Source organism: Salvelinus alpinus, chromosome 24 (assembly GCF_045679555.1).
Source record: "Salvelinus alpinus chromosome 24, SLU_Salpinus.1, whole genome shotgun sequence".
Lineage (NCBI taxonomy): Eukaryota > Metazoa > Chordata > Actinopteri > Salmoniformes > Salmonidae > Salvelinus > Salvelinus alpinus.
In genome coordinates, this window is record NC_092109.1 from 15871942 (window position 1) to 15896133 (window position 24192).

The 24192-nt window shown below is 43.8% G+C and overlaps 2 protein-coding genes across 3 annotated transcripts in view; both read right to left on the minus strand.

Moving 5' to 3' along the window:
- Positions 1–16894, minus strand: part of LOC139552233 (cytospin-A-like) — a 31381-nt gene extending 14487 nt beyond the window's left edge. The window contains exons 1-9 of one of the 2 annotated variants that reach the window (XM_071363758.1): positions 16585–16894; positions 10703–10901; positions 10418–10580; positions 8598–10300; positions 8235–8442; positions 7879–7952; positions 7468–7637; positions 7099–7384; positions 356–434 (exon numbers count right to left, since the gene is read on the minus strand). In XM_071363758.1, coding sequence (XP_071219859.1) covers positions 356–434; positions 7099–7384; positions 7468–7637; positions 7879–7952; positions 8235–8442; positions 8598–10300; positions 10418–10580; positions 10703–10864 — 2845 coding nt within the window. In that variant the 5' untranslated portion in view covers positions 10865–10901; positions 16585–16894. The remainder of the gene's footprint in view (positions 1–355; positions 435–7098; positions 7385–7467; positions 7638–7878; positions 7953–8234; positions 8443–8597; positions 10301–10417; positions 10581–10702; positions 10902–16584) is intronic. The other variant, XM_071363757.1, reaches the window with a different exon arrangement.
- Positions 16895–17252: 358 nt separating this feature from the next.
- LOC139552234 (breakpoint cluster region protein-like) overlaps positions 17253–24192 on the minus strand; it is a 130625-nt gene continuing 123685 nt past the window's right edge. Inside the window, exons 20-24 of the mRNA XM_071363760.1 lie at positions 24001–24140; positions 23212–23346; positions 22995–23100; positions 22644–22806; positions 17253–22399 (exon numbers count right to left, since the gene is read on the minus strand). Coding sequence (XP_071219861.1) covers positions 22310–22399; positions 22644–22806; positions 22995–23100; positions 23212–23346; positions 24001–24140 — 634 coding nt within the window. The 3' untranslated portion in view covers positions 17253–22309. The remainder of the gene's footprint in view (positions 22400–22643; positions 22807–22994; positions 23101–23211; positions 23347–24000; positions 24141–24192) is intronic.

Here is a 24192-nt window from a genome sequence, read left to right on the forward strand (position 1 = left end):
AGAGAATGCCAAGAGTGTGCAAAGCTGTCATTAAGGCAAAGGGTGGCTACTTTGAAGAATCTCAAATATATTTTGATTTGTTTAACACTTTTTTGGTTACTACATGATTCCATGTGTGTTATTTCATAGTTTTGTGTAGAAAATGTAGAAAATAGTAAAAATAAAGAAAAACCCTTGAAATTAGTAGGTGTACAAACCTTTGACTGGTACTATATATTTGCTACTGCTCGACAAAAAAAATGTATCTTGCTCGACCAACAGCCTACTGACCAAACAATCGACCAGTCAACTAATTGGAGTAATAACGGTTGTCCAACAGAATATAGTTGATATGAATGAAGACTGTTGTACCCACCTGGCATATTGAGGTCTGTGTAGCTGGACCTTTTATCCACCATGGAGGACAGGGGTTTGGGGGTTGACGCAGTGTGCCTCTAACACAGCAACAGAGGAGAATTAGACACACACAGTAGCATTTACAGCAATATTCTTCATTAAATGAGGACAGCATAGCTGAACTACTCAAAGTAATGAACTTCCTAATATTTTAGTCGCACCAAAGAAAAGTGATAAACAGAGAAAAAAAAAAGAAGAAAAAAAAGAGTGCAGTTGTTGAAAGCCCAAGGGCTTATATGAAAACCACAACAAAGTGTAAAAAAAAAAAAAAAGTCAACAAAACCTACTAATTATAAATGAATTGATCAGTAAACTTTGGGGTTTGTTAATTAAGGTGAAGTGTACCATCATTATGTAATGATGTTGGTGCTGAGTTTGAGCCACAGCGCAATAACGCTAGCCTGAGTGCCATCCATGTTGTTTGTGCTGTCATGCCAACTACTCGTCACACCAAATATGGTTGGCTTTGCAATGACAGCGATGGAGTTGGCAAGACAAAGGCTAAACAGATGGGACTAGGCTAGGATAACTCATGGTGTAGTGGAAAAGGATGAAGGTCACAGAGTGCTTCCACTTCCAGAGTGACTTGAGCCTGTTTCCCTCTATTTCAGGGGCATTAAACTCATTTTGCCCCGGGGGCCGCATTGGGTCTTCAACGAGGTCCGGATGGCAGGACTGAAAATTGGTTAGATTTCCTCACCGTCAAAATTTGCACACAAAAAAAAGGTCCTCTATCCATCGTTTTTGGAATTTCCGATGCCCTCTGACTGTCTAGCTTTGATTTCGGTGATTATTAGCGAGCTGGACAGTCAAGAAACTATAGGATTTATTACTCAAAACTACCCGTGGGCCAGATGTTTGACGCCCCTGCACTGCTTTGTCCTCTCTGACTCACTGCACTACTCATTCTATTCCAGGAGGCCTGCAATTACTGACTTGGCACAAATAATCAAACCAATGATGAAACACGACACAAATATAGAAAAGGAGACATCAGTCTAATAACTACCAAGTTTGACCTTAAATACATCCAACATTTATTATTTTTAACATAACTTCTGAAAATAATTCTGAGGGACATTAGTCTATTTAGATTTTTCCTATGAGTTACTAAGAACTCCACAAAAGTGCAGTTTGGATATCTGTGTAATATACACAGTGTACAAAACATTAGGATCACCTTCCTAACATTGAGCTTCACCCCCTTTTGCCCTCAGAACAGCCTCAAGTCGTCAAGGCATGGACTCTACAAGGTGTCGAAAGCATTCCACAAAGATGCTGGCCCATGTTTCCACAATGGTGTCAAGTTGGCTAGATGTCCTTTGGGTGGTGGATCATTCTTGATACACACGGGAAACTGTTGAGCGTGTAAAACTCAGCAGCGTTGCAGTTCTTGACACACTCAAGCTGGTGCGCCTGTCACCTATTTCCATACCACATCCAAACAAATCTTTTGTCTTGCCCATTCACCATCTGAATGGCACACATACACATCTCAAGACATAAAAATCCTTCTTTAACTCTCTCTTCCCCTTCATCTACACTGACTGAAGTGGATTTAACAAGTGACATCAATAAGGGATTAAAGCTTTCACCTGGTCAGTCTATGTCATGGAAAGAGCAGGTTTTCTAGGGCTGTGGGGATCATGACAGCCGGTGATTGTCATGCAAATAACTGCCGGTAATTGACTGCCAATTAACATAAACATGTTTAGCATCTCCGGCTTCCACGCATAGCCGACAAGCCACTGCTGTAGACCTTTGGATTTATTATACTTTTTTAAAATGTAGATGTTCCATTTATACTGAACAAAAATATAAACGTAGCATGTAAAGTGTTGGTCCCATGTTTCATGAGCTGAAATAAAAGATCCCACAAATGTGTTTACATCCCTGTTAGTGAACATTTCTCCTTTGCCAAGAATCATACCAAGAAGCTCATTAAACAGCATGATACTTACAGTTGCACCTTGTGCAGGGGACAATAAATGAACAAACCCCATTCTGTCACACAACACAATGCCACAGATGTCTGAAGTTTTTAGGGAGCGTGCAATTGGCATGCTGACTGCAGGAATGCCAGAGAATTGAATGTTCATTTCTCTACCATAAGCCACCTTCAATGTAATTTTTAAGAATTTGGCAGTACTTCCAACCGGCCTCACAACCGCAGACCATGTGTAACCACGCCAGCCCAGGAACTCCACATCCGGCTTCTTCACCTGTGGTATCGTCTGAGATCAGCCACCTGGACACTGGACAGTTGATGTTTAACCTTTATTTAACTAGGCAAGTCAGTTAAGAAGCCTACCCCGGCCAAACCCAGACGATGCTGGGCCAATTGTGCACCGCCCTACGGGACTCCCAATCACGGCCGGATATGATGCAGCCTGGAGTCGAACCAGGGACTGCAGTGACGCCTCTTTCACCGAGATTCCTCTTTCACTGAGATGCTGCGCCACTCGGGAGCCTGATGAAACTGAGGAGTATTTCTGTCTGTAACAAAGCCCTTTTGTGGGGGAAAACTCATTATAATTGGCTGGGCCTGGCTCCCCAGTGAGGGGGCCTGTCATGTGAAATCCATAGATTAGTGCCTAATGAATTTATTTCAATTGACTGATTTCTTTATATGAACTGTAACTCAGTAATATCGTTGAAATTGTTTCATGTTGCATTTATATTTTTGTTCAGTATAATATAGCCTACACAATCAAAATAAATCCATTATTTATTTTAGGCAGGTCTAAAGAAACATTATGATGTGAAGAAAATGTGGCCTATTTCAGAAGAACAGAATAGCATATTCTGAGTCGTCCTTATGTTAGGTCCTGACCTGGCTATGCCATATGTCGGTGGGCTACACTAGTTCACATAAGCAGGTAAGATTTGCTTATAATTCCTGTGGCATTATTTTATAATAATAATACAATTGAACATAGCTGAATGACATAGAAAGGATATTTTTCCCCAAACGATTTCCGAGGGAGTGGGCGGGTATTCTGTGTTGAGCGGTTAACAAAAGAAACATGTCCTCCTATATGATTCATTGAGTTATTCATGCAACTTCAGTTGTGATAAAAACATTAGAATGTATTAGAGATCAAAACATATAGCCTAAGGTTGCATGAGGCTACTCTCAGAGCAAGCACTCTGCTCTGTTTCTTGCGCAGGCTGCACACACTCCATCAGTCTCTCATTCAAAATTTGACAAGCACTTGATAATATTCTCACACATCAGACTTTCCTCAATTTAATCTGTTCTTTACATTATTTTAGAACCTCCCACAAAAATAAACACTTAACTAGGCTCTGTAGTCTATGGGCTCTCCAACCATGTTCCAGGGGTCCTAGGCCTTTAGGCTACGTTTGGAGGAACTTTAGTTGCGATACAAACCTTAGCAAAACATATGCTACATGATGCATGAAACTATGATAAAAAAATTGATTGCACACTCTGGGCATCATTCACAAGTGATAATATTCTCACCCATCAGACTATTCAATTTAAATATTGTCTTTACATATACTAAATAATACACTATATGGCCAAAGGTATGTGGACACCAGCTCGTCAAACATCTCATTCCAAAATCATGGTCATTGGGTTGCCCTTTGCTGCTCTAACAGCCTCCACTCTTCTGGAAAGGCTTTCCACTAGCTGTTGGAACATTGCTGCAGGGACTTGCTTCCATTCAGCCACAAGAGCATTAGTGAGGTCGGGCATTGATGTCGGGCGATTAGGCCTGGCTCACTCACAGTCGGCGTTCCAATTCATCCCAAAGGTGTTCGATGGGTATTTGGTATTTTATTACGATCCCCATTGCCTGTTGTAAAAGCAGCAGATACTCTTCCTGGGGTTGAGGTCAGGGCTCTTTGCAGGCCAGTCAAGTTCATCCAGACCAATCAACAAACCATTTCTGTATGGATCTCGCTTTGTGCACTGGGTCATTGTTATTCTGAAACAGGAAAGGGCCTTCACAAAACTGTTGCCACAAAGTTGGAAGCACAGAATCGTCTAAAATGTCAGTGTATGCTGCAGCGTTAAGATTTCCCTTCACTGGAACTAAGGGGCCTAGCCCGAACCATGAAAAACAGCCCCACACCATTATTCCTCTTGCACCAAACTTTACAGTCGGCACTATGCATTCAGGCAGGTAGCGTTCTCCTGGCATCCGCCAAATCTAGATTCATCCATCGGACTGACAGATGGTGAAGTGTGATTCATCACTCCAGAGAACACATTTCCACAGCGCCAAAGTCCAATGGTGACAAGCTTTACACCACTCCAGCCGACGCTTTGCATTGCGCATGGTGCTCATTAAGCTCCCGACGAACAGTTCTTGCACTAACATTTCATCCAGAGGCAGTTTGGATCTTGGTGGTGAGTGTTGCAACCGAAGACAGACAATTTTTATGCGCTACGTGCTTCAGCACTCGGCAGTCTCGTTCTGTGAGCTTGTGTGGCCTACAACTTCGTGGCTGAGTCGTTATTGCTCCTATACGTTTCCACTTCACAATAACAGCACTTACAGTTGACTGGGGAAGCTCTAGTAGGGCAAAAATTGGACCAACTGACTGTTTGGAAAGGTGGCATCCTATGACAGTGCCACGTTGAAAGTCACTGAGCCCTTTAATACGGGCCATTCTACTGCCAATGTTTGTCTATTGAGATTGCATGGCTGTAAGCTCGATTTTATACCCCTGTTAATCCATAAATATATGTCCACATACTTCTGGCCATGTAGTGTATGTGTGAAATAATTTTTTATTTAGAAATGGGCCATTATCATGCACCATGGAACAGGGGAAAAATAATCAACAGTACGCACTTGAATAGCGAATGGCGGACGCGTTTTCCCGTGGTACATTTTCATGCCAGCCAGGTAGGTTACCCGGTTAGAAAGCAAAGCAATGTGCTTAATATTAGGAAAGTTGAGAAACAAATATAGTAGGCCTAGCCTAAGAAAGCTGATGGAATCATCCTCTTTTTAATAGAGGCCTTCAAAACTGTTCTCACGCAAATGCATAGCCTATAGAAATGTTGCGCAACATGGGCTTATAGGAACACTTATTTAATTCCATGTATCAACCAGCTATGCAGAGCTGGCTCTCACTGGGCAACAGGTGATCCTATTGTGCTCAAACTCTGAATTTCAAACCTCTCATGAACTGTTTGTTTAGATTTTCGATTGCATTTGCGTCAGAGTGATTTAGCGGGACAATAAAGCACTGAGTACCGGTCATTAGAGACGGCCGTTAGCAAGTATGGTATGTTACTATTGACCATCAGCGGCATCAGAGTGCAGTTTCCGAGAAGCCTAGTTACCGTGACTCAATGGTCATGTGGAATTTGACTGCGGTCATGACTCGTGACTGGTGGTAATACGGTCACCGTAACAGCCTTAGGTGTTCCTAATGTTTTGTACCATCATTGTATAATCAAAAAATATCCTCATGTTGTAAAGCGCTTAATTTATTCTACACCAACCTAGACAGACAATATATCCGACCAATCAGGCCTGATTCATTAAAACGCGAGTGAGGCCCATCAGAGTGAGGGACGGGCATCTCCCAGGCGCCTGCTGTATTGACCGCTCTCAAAATAAACTCTGCAGGGTAAATGAATGTTTCATGACCATCGTCTGTCTGCCATACAGAGCTTAGTTTCACGGAAGCGATTTTCCTATAGCTTGAACCAAAAATAACGCAGGCAGCGACCTTCCGATTCACTGAAAAGTTAGGCTGCGCGCCAGACAGACAGAACCCACCGATCCAAATGAACGATGTTACATTTTCACTGGTCTCGGGGACAGAGTGATTGAGTGAATAGGCTCCCTGTGTATGTTGATTTACACTTTGGTGGTGGACCAACCAAAGGTATTTGTTTTAAGGCTTCTTTTTAGAAGCCAGTTTATAATTGTGAACATGTAGCCTACAAGAAAAAAAATCTATCAATTGCACTAACCCTAAACTTAGCCTGTAAAAGGAGTATGCCTTATTCAAGACACGTGGCTCTATTTCTGTGGAGACCGATCTATGGTGCCAATGATATCTAGAGCTTTCAGATGCTCTATTCCCCATAAGGTCAGACTTAGACTGGACTTGACACTCAGGGCCTTAGAATGAGCAAGGCTAACATAGCTGGCACTGGCAACCAACACAGGAACTTCACTCAAACAACATGCTGCAGTGGTAGCACTGAAAGCCTGCCTTAATTCACTGGTCTTGTGATGGTTAAAATGCCTCTGGGCCTGTTCTAACCAAAGGTTGGCCAAGACATTAAACTGAACCCATTAGACGTTAAAGTGTTAATGTTCAAGAATCACCCTTCCTCATCCTCCATCCAACCCGACTTGACACACAAACATCCTGTTTTGTCACATAATGGTCATGTGCCACCTATTCAGAGCATAAATTCCAAGTTAACTTGAAGAGGACATCTTGACTGTTAGGGTAGAAACCTTCAGGAAGTCCCATCAGGTCTTGCATGGGTCTGGAATTCTCAGTAGTTCTACAAAGTCAGGACTGAGGCAGGGGAACAACATGAAAGGAACGATAGAGGGGCTGACATCTAACAAACCAATCAGGATGGGGTTAGAGACCTACAGCTTCCTCCTTCTCAGGGGTGACCTGTGCTGCCTGGTGACCTGGTTCAGAATGCTGTTTATGGGCTACTGTTCTACCATGGGGTGTTTTTCTTACCTGTATGGGAGAGATAGCAGCAGCGGGTGGGGTTTTCAGAGGACTGGGGCTGAGGGGTGTACGGGCAACCATCGTGGTAACTGCTGGCACGGCTGCTGTGGGGGAGGTTGGGACTGGGCCTGCAGTGGAGGCGTTGTCAAAGTTTTTGATGAGGGTCTTAACGGTTGGAGAGGGCTCAGAGGAGGTAGAGGAGAGTCGGCTGAGACCCATGCCCTGCCTCAGGGCAGCTAGGTCCCTCTCAACTGCATTCATGTAGTTATACACCCTGCCCCTCTCTTCATCCTGCCTTTAGAGACATAACAGATGGTCAATATCTTTGACACAGGGAGATTGGAACACACACACGCAACAACAACAAAGACCACATACTTCTTGAGCTCCTCCAGCTCTTTGCTCATCTTCTCGTTCTTCTCCTGTGTGTCCAGTAGGCGGCGCCGCAGGTCCCCGATCTCCTCCTGAGCCTCGGACTTGATGTCGTTGGCGATGACCACCGCCGTCTGCAGGTCGGCCTGGAACTGACGCCACTCCATAGACTCCTCCTGCAAGGGGAGGTGTGAACACATATGGACACACATCACATGGGTCCCTATGGGCCCTGGTCAAAAGTAGTGCACTATATAGGGAGTAGGGATGCAGCCATGGGCTAACCCTAAGGGCCTTCACACCCATGTTTATTACAACTGTGTTAAATATCTTCATGTTATGTTCCATACAAGAGCAACATTTAACTCCGATATGGATGAGGCACAGGACAGTATTCCTCCCGCTTCCCCAAATTACCCGTAGCTTTCGATGCAGAATCTTGATCTCACGCTCCATGTCATGTTTTTGGTCCTGTAGTTTTTTGACGGAGTCTGAAAGAAAAATGATTAATGATTAAATGAATGGAGATGGGATAAACTGGCTTACTTGGCTGTGTTATAATGGTCCCACGTCCCCACCTTGTGGTCACATATCAGGTTTCTCCCTAGTCCATTTACCTGAGAGCTACCACATCCCAAATAGCACCCTATTCCCTAAATAGTTCACAAATTTTGACCAGAACCCTGTTGGCCTTGGTCAAAAGTAGTGCACTACAAACGGAATAGTGTAGGGTACCATTTGGGGATGTAACCTAGCGTCCATCCACCACTCACTCTCCAGGTCTGTGATCATGAGGTTGTCGTGGAGTTTGAGGGCTCGGTGTTGCTCCACCTCGTCCTCCAGCTCAAAAATGGTCTCCTTCATGTCAGAGACCTCTGTGTCCCTTTCCTCCAGCTCAGAACACTGCTGGGCCAGGGCCCGCTTCTGCTCAGCCAACTGCTTCTGCACCTCGCCACGGAACGCACGGAAGTCCTCCTCCAGCTGACGGGAGAATGGGAGATACATAGATGTATGTGTGAGCACACGTGTCATAAACATACGAGGATATGAATTGGGAGAAATACTAACACTTAAAAAATATCCCGGACTGATGGAGAATCTGAATGGAAAGCGTTTTAACTATGAGAATGTGTGACCTTGCGGATGCCGTCCTGTAGCCTGGCGGCCTCGTCGTGGGTGTGGTCCAGGTCCTCCTGCAGCTGAACAGACTCGGCCTCTGCCCTCTCCTTGTCCCTCCTCTCGCTCTCCAGCAGGTGGCGGATGTCCGTCTTGTCCCCGGCGTTGTGGATGGAGTAGAGCTCAGCCACCCTCTGCCTCTCCTGCTCCAGCTGGACTCTGCACCGAGCCAGCTCCGCCTGCTCCCCCCCAGCCGCCTCCCTCATGGCCTCCAGCTCCGCGGCCGCCATCGCTCTTTCCCTGCGCTCCATATCAGCCTGCCGCTCTGCCATGTGCACCCGCTCCTTCAGCGCTGAGATGAGGCCCTGGGCCTCGGCGTTGTCCTGCTCGGCCATTTTCAGCGCCCCACTCAGGTGCTGCTGCACCCCCAGCAGCTGCTCCCTCTCGAAGTGGGCGCCCTGCGTCAGGTCCACATAGCGGCGCTCCAGTTCCAGGTAGCGGCCGCTCTTAGTGTCCTCCTCGTCGGCCGGGGCGTACGCCACGCGGTGCTCATCCAGCAGGCCCCGGAAGTAGTCCATCTGCCGGCAGTAAAGCTCCAGCCGGTCGCCCTGCTGGCACAGGGAATCCACCAGGATGGTCCGCTCCTCGCCCAGTCGCTCGTTCTCTGTACTTAGTTCCTGGGTGATCTGCTGCAGGTCAGCCAACTCCTGTAGTGTGGCCTGGAGCTCCTCAGAGGTGCAGTGCTGGTTCTCCTCCATCTGGTGAATGCGCTCCGTTAGACAGGCCACCGACACCTCGCTGGTGTTGCCGCTGCTGCCTCTTCGGGAGCACTCGCCGTGAGTCGGTGGCCCGCCCTCTGACTCGGAGGAGGAGCCGTAGGCAGAGGCAGAACCAGAGGGGGCATCCAGGGCATCATCGCTGGAGGTGATTGGCTGGTAGGCTTCGCTGCATTCGCTGTCAGCCGCCTCAGGGGAGATGGCACACCGGGGGTCAAGAAGGTCTTCAGTAGAGCCGCAGGCAGAGCTGTGTGGGGAGACCCCCTGTAATAAAGAGGCCCGTGGGCACCCTCCATCTCCATCACTGCCATCGCGGGCTGGGGGAGGATCCGAGCTAAGGCAGGGGCCTTGCAGGGTCTTTAGGGGGCTGTCCAGCCTCTGCTCCAGGGAGAAACCCAGGGCGTTGAGCCGGTCCTTCAACATGCGGTTCTCACTCTTCAGCATGTTCAGCTCTCCGCGGATCCCCTGGTTCTGGTCCTGTAGCAAGAGCAGGGTGGATTCCACGTCTGCAGAGATGAGCGGAGTAGGGGCTTCTTTCTCCTGGTCCTGTGGAGGCTTAGCCTCAGCAGTCTCCTCTCCCTCGCCTTCCTCTCTGGCTCTGCTCCCCCCATCCTCTTCCTCCTCCTCGGGCAGGCCTAGCTGGACACGGATGCCCCGGAGCTCTGTGCGCAGGTGGAGGATCTCCACGTCTTTGCTCTTGGCCAGGCCCAGCAGGTCCTTCACCCTGCTCTCCAGGACCGTCTTGTTGCTGAGCTGCCCGTTGGACTTGGACTTGCTCATACGGGACTCAGACTCAGTCAAAGTCCGGCAACGGACTCTCTTGGGCGGTGACAAGGCATCGGAGGGTCCGGAGAGCTTCCTGCTGGTGGTGCAAGTTCTGGAGCGTTCCCGCAGTCCCTCCCGGGATGAACCAAGCTCCTTCACCACGGAGGAGGTCCCACGCTTGCCTGAGGAGTACAATACAGTACATTATTGAAGGTCAAGAAGTTGGTATTTTTATATGGGTCAGAGCTAATCACAAACAGAGCATAGTCTGTAAGTAGCTCTATGTGTTGATGATGTACCTGAGTTGGTCTTTGTCTTGCCCTCTGGGTTGCTGGTACCTGTAGTGGAGGAGTTTGAAGAGTGGACCGAGCTAGTCTTCTTCACCTTGGGAATAGTGCTGCTCCCAGCAGAGGCTCCACTGCCTACTGTTGTTACTGATGGCAGGTCATCATTGCTCTTCGCCTGGCCAAAGAGAAACATGACAGTTATCATACCAGCTATTGGACTTATAAAGATAAAAGGGGCTTCCATGGTTGTCGTTGCAGTATGAAGCCAGTGCTCGCTTTTGCCTTCTGCATTTGTACCTTAGACAGTGGCACGGTGGCAGAGGTCTTGGCTGTATTCTTGCCAGCTGTGCCCATGGTGGTGGCGGCACCCTCAGGCTTGACTTTCTCAACGGTCTGGGCCTTGGTGACTGCGGCTGTGGCTTTGGAGACGCCTGCCACTGGCCTGGTTGCTTTCCTCATACTGGGCTCTCGGTTTCTCGGACATTTACAGCGCAGTCTGTGTGGAATAATAACACACAAGCACGCAGGATGAGTTAATAACAGGACGATGCAGTAACACATGCATGTATCAGAGGGTTTCTTGTTTCTTAGTCAGAGGAAAAACAATGTCATATTTTTGCACCATAATTAACCTCCGTCAACAACCTCGTACAGCTACTATACATACTAAAGAACAAGACTGACAAACACTTAGCCTAAAAACTACAAGTGTTATAGGATGCAGCCCCTCTAAATACTAGTTTGTAAATCATTAGTTTTAAATCTATTGCAAGAACACTCAATTAGCCTAGATTGCCTTTTGAAAATCATGTTAGTTACCTGATGCCTGTGGTAGTAGTTTTCTTGGGAGAAGACATGGTCTGTGATCTAGAGGCTAGGTATTAGCTAAGGAGTTGCTCTCTAATCTGGAGTAGCGACTAAATGACTACAATTCTCCCGTGCTGCGGTCTATTTATGTTCAAACGCCAGCCAGCACTACCTCCTTCTCAGACACAAACACAGACCACATGGTGAGAACGGTCATTGGATGCAGGTTTGAAAGCACACAAAGCAAAGCGTGTGATTGGACGTCTCAAGCATGTAGCTAGCTGCCTCTCTCATCATGAGGCGGTTGAACTGCGGCAGCAGTAACTGTGGTCTGGGCAGGCCGACTGGGCCTTGCCTTAAAAAGGCATGAGGAGGATTTGTGTGCAGGCCTATAACGGTGCCCAGACAATGAGAAAAATCCCTCACTTTAGTCATAACATTTCACTTTCAGTACAGTAGCTGGCCTTTGGAAGTATTCTACTACATGTCGACCTATGTCTGAGATAGCGACCCTCTTCTTCTTGAAGACTGATTATTCAAATTGAACAGGCTACTCGCCATCACCTAGAATGAATCACATATTGCCTGCCTGATGAAGTCTAAGTCCCCCATTCACAGGTCAGTCGATTTATATAACAAGATAAATCTTGACAATTATGACCACTACTAAACATTTCCTCTCCTCAGCCCCCTTGTCTTTGAACTTGACCTGTTTGTACAGCAGACAAAACAAAGACGCCTGGAGACACACCGGACAGACAAAACAAAGACGCCTGGAGACACACCGGACAGACAAAACAAAGACGCCTGGAGACACACCGGACAGACAAAACAAAGACGTCTGGAGACACACCGGACAGACAAAACAAAGACGTCTGGAGACACACCTGACAGACAAAACAAAGACGTCTGGAGACACACCTGACAGACAAAACAAAGACGTCTGGAGACACACCGGACAGACAAAACAAAGACGTCTGGAGACACACCGGACAGACAAAACAAAGACGTCTGGAGACACACCGGACAGACAAAACAAAGACGTCTGGAGACACACCGGACAGACAAAACAAAGACGTCTGGAGACACACCTGAGACAGCAGCCGACCAACATGGATCACTGGCTGGGATGGGTCATCCAGTAACAGGGAAAATCCTTCTAGCGCATCATGTTCAAACAAGAGGCTAGTAGACATCAACACCACACTGAATCAGACAGTTTCTAGAAAGGCTTACTTGAAACAACCCAACAAGACCAGTCATACACAGAATGAGTGGCAGTGGTGACGAAATGACCTAATCTAGATCCTTCTGTAGAGTGAAGCATTATGCTAAATTATTTACAACCACTACCAGAAGAATCTTGCCATTTAAAAAAATATATTTAAAAAATAAATACATAGGCCTAGCCTAAAATACAGTAAATAAACATCATAGACTGGCCATGGTGAGCTTCATGATATTAGTACCAGGGGGTCAGGGTAGACATTCTTTCCTGAAGATGAACCGGACAATAACAGACTACGAAATCCTAACATAACCTAGCTGGAATTCTGGACTTCAAGAGGAGAGGGGGATGGGACGACATGGTAATAGCCACTAGCAGCTAGAAGTTTCCACCAACTCTTAACTCAGCGGTGTGTGAGAATAGGATATACTCCCTCATTTCACATTTAGTCACACACACAACGAAACACGTACAGCCAACTCAGGAATTTCAAATGGTAGGGCAGTCAGTCAGCAGATGTATTTCTGTTGTTTCAAGTCCACATCTTAAATAGCTTCGCCCATTTCTTAATGCACTCTTAGCCTACAACTTGAATCAGTTGCCTATGATTCAAATCTAATTTGATGCTAATGCAATAAGTGGACAGGCCCATGGCGAGCCAGAGTCTAATGATCGAGCCTAACCTTGAGTGAGCCACTGAATGGGTAAAAGTCAGCTGAGCTTAGTCTTGAGTCTTTGGATCCCCACTGAGCATGGCTTACTCAACTTAAATTGTATTTGTCACATGCGCTGAACAACAGGTGTAGACCTTAGCGTGAAATGCTTACTTACAAGCAATGCAGTTCCACGAAATAAGAAAATATTTACAAAATAAAGTAAAAAATAAAGTAACAATAAAATTACATAACAAGGCTATATACATTGGGTGCTGGTACCGAGTCAATGTTCGGGAATACAGGTTAGTCGAGGTCATTTGTACATGTAGGTAGGGGTAAAGTGACTACTGTAATTTCCTATTGACCTAATTAAAGCCAATACTAAATCAGACCAGATAGTTACTGGAGGAAGTGAGCGAGGACTATGCATAGTATGGTTTGTACTAGGCCTATATAGATTGGTGCTGCTGAGGCTGGAGAACGGACAGGCTTGACACAATCACCAGGAAACAATGCTGATAACTAGAGAGTAGAGATAGAGGTGTAGAGGACAAAGGGTTGTATGGGGGGAAATTGTTGGAGATCAGTTGAATGATACAATCATGTTGGTTGATGACTACCAGTTAGACTAAGTGAGCATTGTTTGAGTACAACTCGGGTCTCTCACACAGGATGGTAACAACTGCTGGTAACACTACTGAATCCCACAAATGAACCTCAAATCAATATGCGCCAGGTTTTCAAAACACTGCTGTCTTCTAAGAGGCCATCTGCACCATTATTTACAGCACCAGATGGCTCCTGACAGGTACCCTATCATATCAAGAACACCCGAGCTGAGCATCACAGAAGAGGAGGAATGCATAAGGAATGCTGTCACAAAACCCAGAACATGATTCACTGTCCATGCTTATATAGAGAATAGGCCTACATTTGCTGCTCCACAATATATTTAAGCTGCACTCTTTCAATGTATAAACAGAGAGAGAATAAAATCATACATTAGATAGGCAATAGAGAGACTAGCCTCAAATTCCTCATCTTGCTCCTAAAAACCATGCCCTAATTAGAGTGCTGCCTGGCCAGCCTGGACTCAGACTAGACGTAACATTGTAAATGTAAACACGGGGCAGTCAAATGTGACTCGTTTCAGGAAACTAGGCATATGGCGCACGTCATTACTTCACAGGAGAGGCATTTGCGTGTAAACATGTATTTTTTTAAAACAAAAAGCGTTTTTTGGGGGTGCAGAAATGCCTTCTGGAACATGTGAACTTGCATGTGCTTTAATAACAAACTTGTACTCCATCCGTAAATACAAATAAAGTTGTTAAATTATGAGCCTAGTTGGTTTAGCCATGGAAAAAGACAGGAACTTTCCCGCTAGCCATGACTGGCTAAGATAATGGATGGGCTGGACCTGCCGGGAGATGAGTTTGGATTGGTCTGCCATGTAGCGTGCTTCTGTCTATAACGAGAGCTGCTCAGTATGTGTTAATAGTCCTATCTACCGCACTGTTTTGAAAGACATAACGTTAGCCATCGAGAACTACAAAAAAAGTTTTGCTACCTTTCTCAACAACATTGATGCCCTGAATTTAGCAGGCACTATCGACAGATCAGTTGGAAAAAGTGGTGGGCTACTTTCTGCACACACCGCGGTCAGTGTGAACTGGAGTGACTTGACAACGCTGGCCTAACAAGATGTAGCTACAAACAAAACAGAGTTAAATGGTTCCAGTCTGCTATCCATGTATTCGGGTAAGAGTCTAGCTACATTTTCAGACAATATACATTTCTAATTTTGTCAAAAAGTATTTTTCTTTGCAAGTTAAAGCATACTGTTCGCTAGTTAGCGAATGTTAGCTTGCTGGCTCGCTAGCATACATTACGTGTATGATCTGTGCAGTGATATTATTTGAGTCAGAAATTAATTTGTATTGCTAGTTACAGCCTAATGTTAGCTAGCTGACAATGAACCTAGTTGGTTAACTCTTTAGCTACCTGCAGATTCATACTACAGCCATGACAATGTTTGTATTGATAGTAGGAGGAGTTTTGATGATGCCAGTTCATTGTTTAGCTAGCTAGCTACATGTCTAAATAAAAGACTCCACTTCGTCAGATGTTTACATAACCCATCAAATTAGCCAGGTGTGTCTGGGGTTGATTACAGATGTTGCTGGGGGGGGGGGGGGGGTTATAGCATTTCGTCCACATGACCCATCAATTTAGACAAGTGTGTCAGGTATCCATCTAATAATTAAAATATTTATAAAATATTTATCTGGACACTTTCTGTTTTTGATATTGCTACTATGCAAGTAACTATTACACTGTACTGTTTACACCTTCTGTTTCCTGTGCATGTGACAAATAAACACACATCTTATTTGATATAGTGTGTGTTTACAGTAACGGTAATGTGAATAACAACATGACCTGCACCAAAATCAGATTAGGATATAGGCCAAGGACTAGATAAAGTGTATTTTTACTTTATCCTTATTGTAGGCTACTACTTTTAGTTTTGAAATCTTTGGTTGTTTACTAAACTACTCACTCTGTTTAGCACATGGCCTCACATGTGAATCCTTAAAGAGATGGGTGGGACTAAGGTTTAAGAGGGTGTGAACCATGCTGAATGGGTGTAGACAAAGAAGAGCTCTCCAGTAGGTGTGCTGGGCCATTTCATCAAAAGTGGGGTTACAAGTTTATCAACATTTAAAGCAAAATTACTTTCCCCATTGTTCCTCAACTGCTGTGTATGATTTAGCATCTTCTAGTTCGGAGTATCTACATTTATCCAATGTAAAAAACAAAAATGACAAATTTTGCAACGTCAGACCGAATCGAGGCGGTCAGTCACAAATTAGTATGATATGTTACGTTTAGTATGGTTACATTAGACATATGGTTACATTACTTAAGGCAATAACGAAGGTTGGTTGGCGTATAATGGATCACAACACACAAGTCACTGGCAGTGCAATGACGGACAAGATAAATTGAGTAAAACTGAGATTAAGTTGTTATAAAATGCCACTGCCTAAAGAAAACAAAACCATCTGTCATTATAACGTTATGCCATTCGGAACTACGGGAGCTGACGCTATAGCGTATAAACAACGACGCTATAGCTATAAACATTTGTTAAGTGTCCCGTCTGGAAATTATGACAACTAGCTAACGTTAGCTCCTCAAGTAACGTTAGCTAGCTGGCTTAGCTAGCGTTAGCTAGCTGACGAAATCAAAGAGAGCAAAGACAAAGGTAATTTATTTTCTATTAGGTTAGCTAACGTTAGTTAATTAACGTTAGTTAGCTAGATACGTGTGGTGTATTGTTTCGATACTGTTACATTGTAACGTTAGCTAGCTAATTATCAGAGACACTGCTGGCTCGATGAAGTTAACTAACTAGCTAATGACCTAGCTACAACAAGCAAGCAACATTAGAATAAAATAAAAAAACGTCCAACCCATTTTACCTGGAATTCGTTCGTTCACACCAGCGATAATCGGTTTGAAATTACAATGTCCAAATATTGGTAATTTCATGCACTCCATCCCCGGCGTCCCACCCTTGCCTCTTTCTCTTCTCTTTGACAGGACGCCGACACAGCACGGAGGTAATCATTACGCCGATTGTGTTGTCAAACTGAAAACGCAAACGAGAGTTTCTATTGGACAAATTAAGGTAGGTCCCGCCTCGCTTCATTCCATTAGCTCTGTTTGCTTCCGTTTGGTTCTTAATAAACCGTAAACGGTTTGTTTTTTTGGATCCCCATTAGCTTTTGCAGCAGCAGCAGCTAACGTTACTCTTCCTGGAGACCGTAACGAATAAACCCTGGTCCCTAGAGCACCATAGTAACCCGATTACGGCTTCGAATTGTGAGATGTCGCCTGACAGATCCCTCCCTCCCTCCCTGTCCTTTTTGGTAGGTAGCAGAAATGATACAAAGTAAGGGGCCAGCCAGAGCCATATATTATCTAAATACAGGCTTTCTCTGCTGATGTTGAGAAACATTTATCATTTTATAAAATAATGACATGTAGTGAATCTGTGATGTGGTGACACTGGTGATATGTCTGCAATCTTTCAAATCTAGTAATATGTATCAACAGTTATGCCTTGAAGATATAAGCCATTGACACATTTTTTTTTTACATAGATACTGGAGATTTTATTTAACATTTTTTTGTACAAACAGAGGCTGCAAATGCCTTCCAAACATGTATTGTCCTCAGAATACAGTATCCCTTTTACAGCTCCAAAACAAAACATGTATGTTCACCAGAAGAAAATAAATCTAATTTGAAAAAGAGAAAAAGGTCAATTGTTTCAGTGGATGGCCAGCAAGTCCCATTTTAGCCTCATACAGTTAACTAGAAAACATGGAATAAATCTAACATATTCCCAAGAAGAAAGAGTAATACATGAATTATGATAAACTATTGCCAGGCTCATGTCACCTTACAAGTACTGAAATAATACTCATTCCACATACAGTATGCATACACTGAAATGCTAAAGTCATACATAGAGTAATATATTCCATATTTTTAGACTTTAAAATCCATTCCACATATTTAGAATAACAATGTATCTTACGTTGCCATATATTACTTTTTCATGAAAGAAGGGAAGCGACTAGCCCTATGAAGAAAATGATATGTATCACACTGACAATCAATAACCAAGTTCTCTTTCAGTTGAAGCCCAATTGTTCAACTGTTTCATCCTAAATGTTATTGGCCACACTTTGATGAACACCACAATAAATAAACCTAATAACCCAATGTAAGCACTGTCTCTAGCATGATGCAGTACGTATTGTACAACCACAAGACGAGGTTAGAGAGATAACTAACCCATATAAACTCAAAGAACCTTCATCCTTTTCTTTGCAAAGGTTTTCAACACACAGAAAATGTCCTAATGCATCACAGTGGGCAGTCTGGAGTAAAAACAAAAGTAACTGAAAGTGCAAGCCCATCCAAAGTAGGTTATGTTCTGGATTAGTGACATGTTGATACATACATACATACTGTAGCAACAGTTAGGACAACAGGTGGTTACAGACTGTTTGGCTGTTATTGGAAAACAAAGGACATCTTACAAATTAACGATACACAGCATAGCATAGAGCCTTGAGCGATATGATCTAGATATGAGTCATATAACTGACAGTGATTTTTGAAAGTGTCCTCCTACAAGTATAGATACCACTTAGTTACTACTAATATCATTTCCTTCAGATGAGGGTATTCAACTCTGTAAATACAGTAGACTTCATTTTACACAGAACTGGAACAGAAAAGCTGAAAATTTGATATTTTGTTATTGTAGACAGAGCTAAGGCAGAGTGAGGGTTATTGACTAAGCATTTGTCTATTGTCAGTATCGTATTTATTCCAAAAATGAATTGGACTCAGTTTGGTATCATAATATTCAGACGAGATCTCCAACACAGGCTAGTACCATGAATGGAGATACCAAACTGTACGGTCATGTATTGGTCTCAAAATATGTGCCAGAATGACATATCGGTTTTCTCAAAAGGCAAGGGAGACTAAAGCACCCAGTAAGTCTCCTAACAGCAATTCCAATGACATATTGAAACCCACGGCATACATCCTGAATAAAAGCTATAGCGTGGAGGCACAATGGAGCAGAACAGTGCACATTAAGCACTAATTATGTAGATCAAAGCGATCCAAATGAATGGTCAATGCACTGCCTTTCTCTCTCATAGCTAATGGCTTCCTCCATGTACAGTTACATGTGTGTGGGATATGTGAGGACACATTAGGCCAAAAATGTGTTGTTAAAAATTATGACTATGGCTATTAACCGGAACTGAGTTAGTTGATATGTTAACATATGGTTAAGTCAGGATTTGAAACATGTCTTAATTCCCTTTTTTATACAGTAAATAATTGTCCCATTAATTCATTCACTCACTCACACATGTGTGGGCATGAATGCTTGCATACACAACCACACACTCACAAATGCCAGATTTTACACTACCTACTGTACTGACTACAGTCAAAACTGCCAGAAATGTCTCCGCTAACTTCAAAATGTAGGAGTCCTTCATGAAATCTCAGTAGCGTAGAGAGAATTACAGTCTCTTGAGTTAGTAAACTAAACACGTTTCTTGTTAACAATTTTTCAGCCAGCATGAAACATTATAACCTATTTTAAGCTTCTTTATCAGAACCAAAACACATCCTGCGGCCCAACATGACAACAACAAGTACAGTGAGCTTTGTGTTGTTGTTTTGGCTCTGTAATACAGCACTTTGGATTTGAAATGATACAATGACCATGAGGTTAAAGTGCAGACTGTCAGCTTTAATTTTAGGGTATTTTCATCCATATTGGCTGAACCGTTTAGTAATTACAGGACATTTTGTGACCAATAGAAATTAATGGTATATAATGTATTGTGTCATTTTGGAGTCACTTTTATTGTAAATAAGAATAGAATATGTTTCTAAACACTTCTACATTAATGTGGATGCTTTTAATTCAGGATGGTCCGTAATCATGGTAGCATCCACAATGTAGAAGTGGTTAGAAACATATTCTATTCTTATTTACAATAAAAGTGACTCCAAAATGACACAATACATTATTTACCATTCATTTATATTGGTCACAAAATAATCTGAAACAACCAAAACAAACAGCAAATGCATCCAACACATGTTTTGAGTCACAAGCTTGATGTAATCAGTGCGTGCAATGAATATGGGACTAAATATATACTTAACTTTTGACTACTTTAATATACATAAGTGAATTTGTCCCAATATTTTTGTCCCCTAAAATGGGTGGACTATATACAAACAGTGCAGTAATTTCTATAAAGTTCACCTGATATGGATAAAAAATACCCTCAAATCAATGCTGACAGTCTGCACTTTAACCTCATGGTCATTGTATCATTTCAAATCTAAAGTACTGGAGTACAGAGCCATAACAACAACACACGTGTCGCTGTCCCAATACTTTCGGAACTCACTATAGATGACAACATAGTGAAGAAAATAAATGTAATCAAACATGCCTGCATGTTAAATCAAGGTACTGAAATTAAAACTCTACTAATATAATCTTCTCTTTTTTTTTTCTGAACAAAATAAAAGAGCATTTTCTTTTCCAGGTCCCTTTTGTGGGTTACTATCAGCCAGACAATGGGTGGAGGGGTCTAGGGGACGGTTTAAGACAGCTGTCCAAACACCCACCACAGTATTGATGAAAATAGGATAGGTCACCTTCATTGAAAAGAGGATAAACAAGTAATCTTTCATAAAAGCAACAGAATGGTTAACTTTAGACAAAAATGTAGAGCGCCTGCAAATCAAAACAACCAATTTGAAATAGGCAAATTACCTTCGTTTACATGAGAATTACTTTTACAAGACCACAGAGACAGTTGACAAGAGGAAACACGTTATTGTATGTACTGTATACTACTAAATGTATTGTTTTGTTTACTACTTCAGTAACACTGCAAGATTTCAGGGTCGGTGGTGGTGGACTAGGACACTCACTGGGAAGGTTACCCAACAGATGAAGAGAGGTTGTGACATTTCCACAGCAGCATTCAAAATCATAGAGGTAGTGTTACCTTCATGATGGATAAATGGCTAACAAAAGGCTGAACAAAACTGCAGTTATTCCCACAACAAGGCTACATCCTGGTTACATAGGCAGGATATGATCTCCCATCACCCCAGGACTCAAGGCTGAAACCTATACCACTTTCTTCATCATATTGGAACAAACAGATGTTGTATCTGGCCCCCTCCCTCAGAATAAATTATGCTCATATCAATGATTATTACACTGTTAAAATAAGTAAAATACAAAAATTACAGCTTTAGGATTATGTAAATAATTTATCTGTAAATACAATTGTGTTTAAAAAAAATGCCAAACAGATTATTTTTGCTAGATCTATGATCTATGACATCTCCGGACCAAAGATATGAACGCAGACAAAATCCTATGTTAGAAAATATATTGCTTCCTGGATATTTAAAATAAGGACTACTTGAGACACAAAAAACACAACTAGATAGAATTGCTTTATGATCCAAACTGTTGGCAGTCCTATAATAATCTATAGAAAGATCATCTGTTTCTGTCAACTGTTCCTTTTCTTGCAGTCTCTCTGTGTTTGTCCAAGGCTTGTTTACCTTGTATACACTTTTTGTTGTTGTGTGTGTGAGTTTTGGATTCCTGGGACAACTGTGTGGTGATCCTGGCAGCTCTGGATGTTCCTATCAGAACCTCTTCAGAGGACCCAGATGTTTCCTTTTCAACATAACCCTATTAAGCATTGTGGTCCCAATGTATCACGTGTAAAACACACGGATTGAATCTCTTCAGCGGTAGAGTAAGAAATAACTCAGACATTTGAAATGGCTAAACAAAACGCTGCGCAGGCTCTTGCCTTCATAATTGTCCAAAAACAAATATACTGTGTATGTGATGTCCATCACAATCTGGCTATTTCTGAAGAGGCATACAGTACAAAACGAAAACAATAAAAGCATTGGATTTCTGCTTTGCCTGTATAAGTCTTCAAACTAAATCGAGAAGAATTGAGAATGACCTTCCACAACAATAACTTAAAGTGGAGAAGCCCAAAAGTGTGATGAGAAATCACAGAATCTGTCATAAGTTACACAATAGCTGTTTCTCTGCTTACCAAGCAGGAGCCGATACCAAAAAAAATAAACAATTACCTGGGACACTCTTTTCCCCTACATGCTTATCAGTATCAAATTGAAGTGTTTAATTCGTGGTTACAGCAGGCATGTCCAGTAGTGGCATTCATTCCAGACACCGTACACAAGCTGTGGAGCTTTGACATGAGAGCGAAAAGACAGAGCGAGGAGGAGAGGAGAATATGTTGCGTCAGAGAGGCACAGAGAGTCACACTGGCTATTGGGTGTGATGTAATAATGCATTATCATCATCAGATGTGTGGTACTGGTGTCAACCTCTTGTTCTCGGAGGGGGTGGTGGCGCCCTCTGCAGGATATATCCAGAATCAGCAGCGAAGAAATCTCCTGCTGCAGTCCAGTCCAGCTAGGGCCATTCTCACTCTCAGTAGCCTTCCAAAATGGACATACTGTACTGTAGACTCGGTTTGAGTCTCTATCGCACCCTCTCTCTCCCTGTGGAACCCTCTACACTTCGGTGGAGAAGAGGATGCTCTGACGCTTACTGTCCGGCGTGGGGATGGTCTCCAGCTGGAGGAAGTACAGCAACACCTGGACCTGGGGGGACAGACCGACAGTGAGAGGGACGATGATACCAAAGAAAAGAGAGAGAGAGAGAGAGAGAGAGAGAGAGAGAGAGAGAGAGAGAGAGAGAGAGAGAGAGAGAGAGAGAGAGAGAGAGAGAGAGAGAGAGAGAGAGAGAGAGAGAGAGAGAGAGAGAGAGAGAGAGAGAGAGAGAGAGAGAGAGAGAGAGAGAGAGAGAGAGAGAGAGAGAGAGAGAGAGAGAGACTATATCACCTACCTGTGACATGACCTCCAGGGACCAGCTATCTCCCATGCTGATAGGCTGCGTGGGATTGGTGGGGATCTTGCTGTCCTTCTCTGCAGGCCGCAGCAGGGTGGGGCCAAACACTGTGGCCAGGTTGTGGAGGGACATCTTGTTGATGCTCTCCTTGTCAGCCACCCTGGGGAGCGGGGAGAGACCGAGGGTGAATGGTGGTTCATGGTAACACACCACGTGAAAGGACATAACAATCCCTCTGTTACTCAAACAAATAAGGAGTTTAGCATCTGCTTGTTTGCTTGGGATCGTCTCTAAATGCCTGTGTGTGTCTAAGTGTAGCTCGATGTCTGTGTGGGTGTCTGTGTGTACCTCTTCAAGTGATCCAGCAGGAAGAGGAATGTAACCAGATTGGGTTCTGGCAGCGACAACAGTAGATTCAGCATGCAACTCTCTTTGGCAACGCTGTCAGACAGGGCTGCAGAAAGAGAGACCGACATTCACACATTAACCCGAGTGCTGAGTTATACCACGATAATATGATAATGGTAGAAGTGGCTGTTGGTCCGGTCAAAGGCATGTGACTAACCAATGCCTCCTGCGAAGTTGGGGTACAGGTCATCAGTGAAGAGGGGTTCTGGCAGCTCCCTGAAGTACAGCTTCAGAGTCCCGGCGATGGCGTTCACATCCATCTCACTCATCATCACAGACACGTCTTTGTTGTCTGTGGGAAAGACGGCAGAGCTCAGGAAGACAGGCAGAAAGTGTAGCCATGGCAACATCGGAGCGGGAGACGGATAGCCGTCAGGCATTTCAGGCATTCACTAAAATCACACTGCGCCTCAGTTCGTTGGCAGATAGACACTGGCCGAGGACACAACATGCTCCCCAAAGCAAGCTGTATATGTCGTAATCACAGAAACCACCACACACATACGTACTCACACAAATGCACGGACACACAAGCTCACACCCACACATAGAAATTAGTAAATCTAAATTAAGAAAGAAAACTGGGTTAAGCACAAACTCTTTTAGTCTTTTTTTTTGCAAAACCAGAAAATGTACCCATGATTCCCAAAAACGGAGCAGCATAATCAGAAGTTCACCTAGGGGAAACAGCAGGGTAGGACACATGGATTTTATAGTAGTCAGTCCAACAGACTTAAATTTACAAGGGAGTGCACAGAGAGGCTAGTCTGATGGAACCAGACTAATGGCTGCATTCAATGTTCTATCTCGCTTCACGTATCAAGGTTGGTTCCACCAAGCTACAGAACGTCCACAGAGTATGCTATATGCTATACTGTAGCCCATTCTCACATCCAGGGCTCTACTGAGAGGGAGAGTCAGGGGAAAGTAAGGTGTTGGTACTCACTGGTGTCAAAGGCAGCCTTCAGGGCCTGGATGTCTGTAGCTACCCCTGAGACCCGGTAGATGCCCACCTCCTCCATCCCCCTCCGCTCAATCTCCTCCAGACACTGTCTGACGATGTAGGGCACCTTGGAGTGCTCCCGTCTGGCATGGGGAAACACACAATTAAGGAATGGCATACCAGAGAGCATGGGGA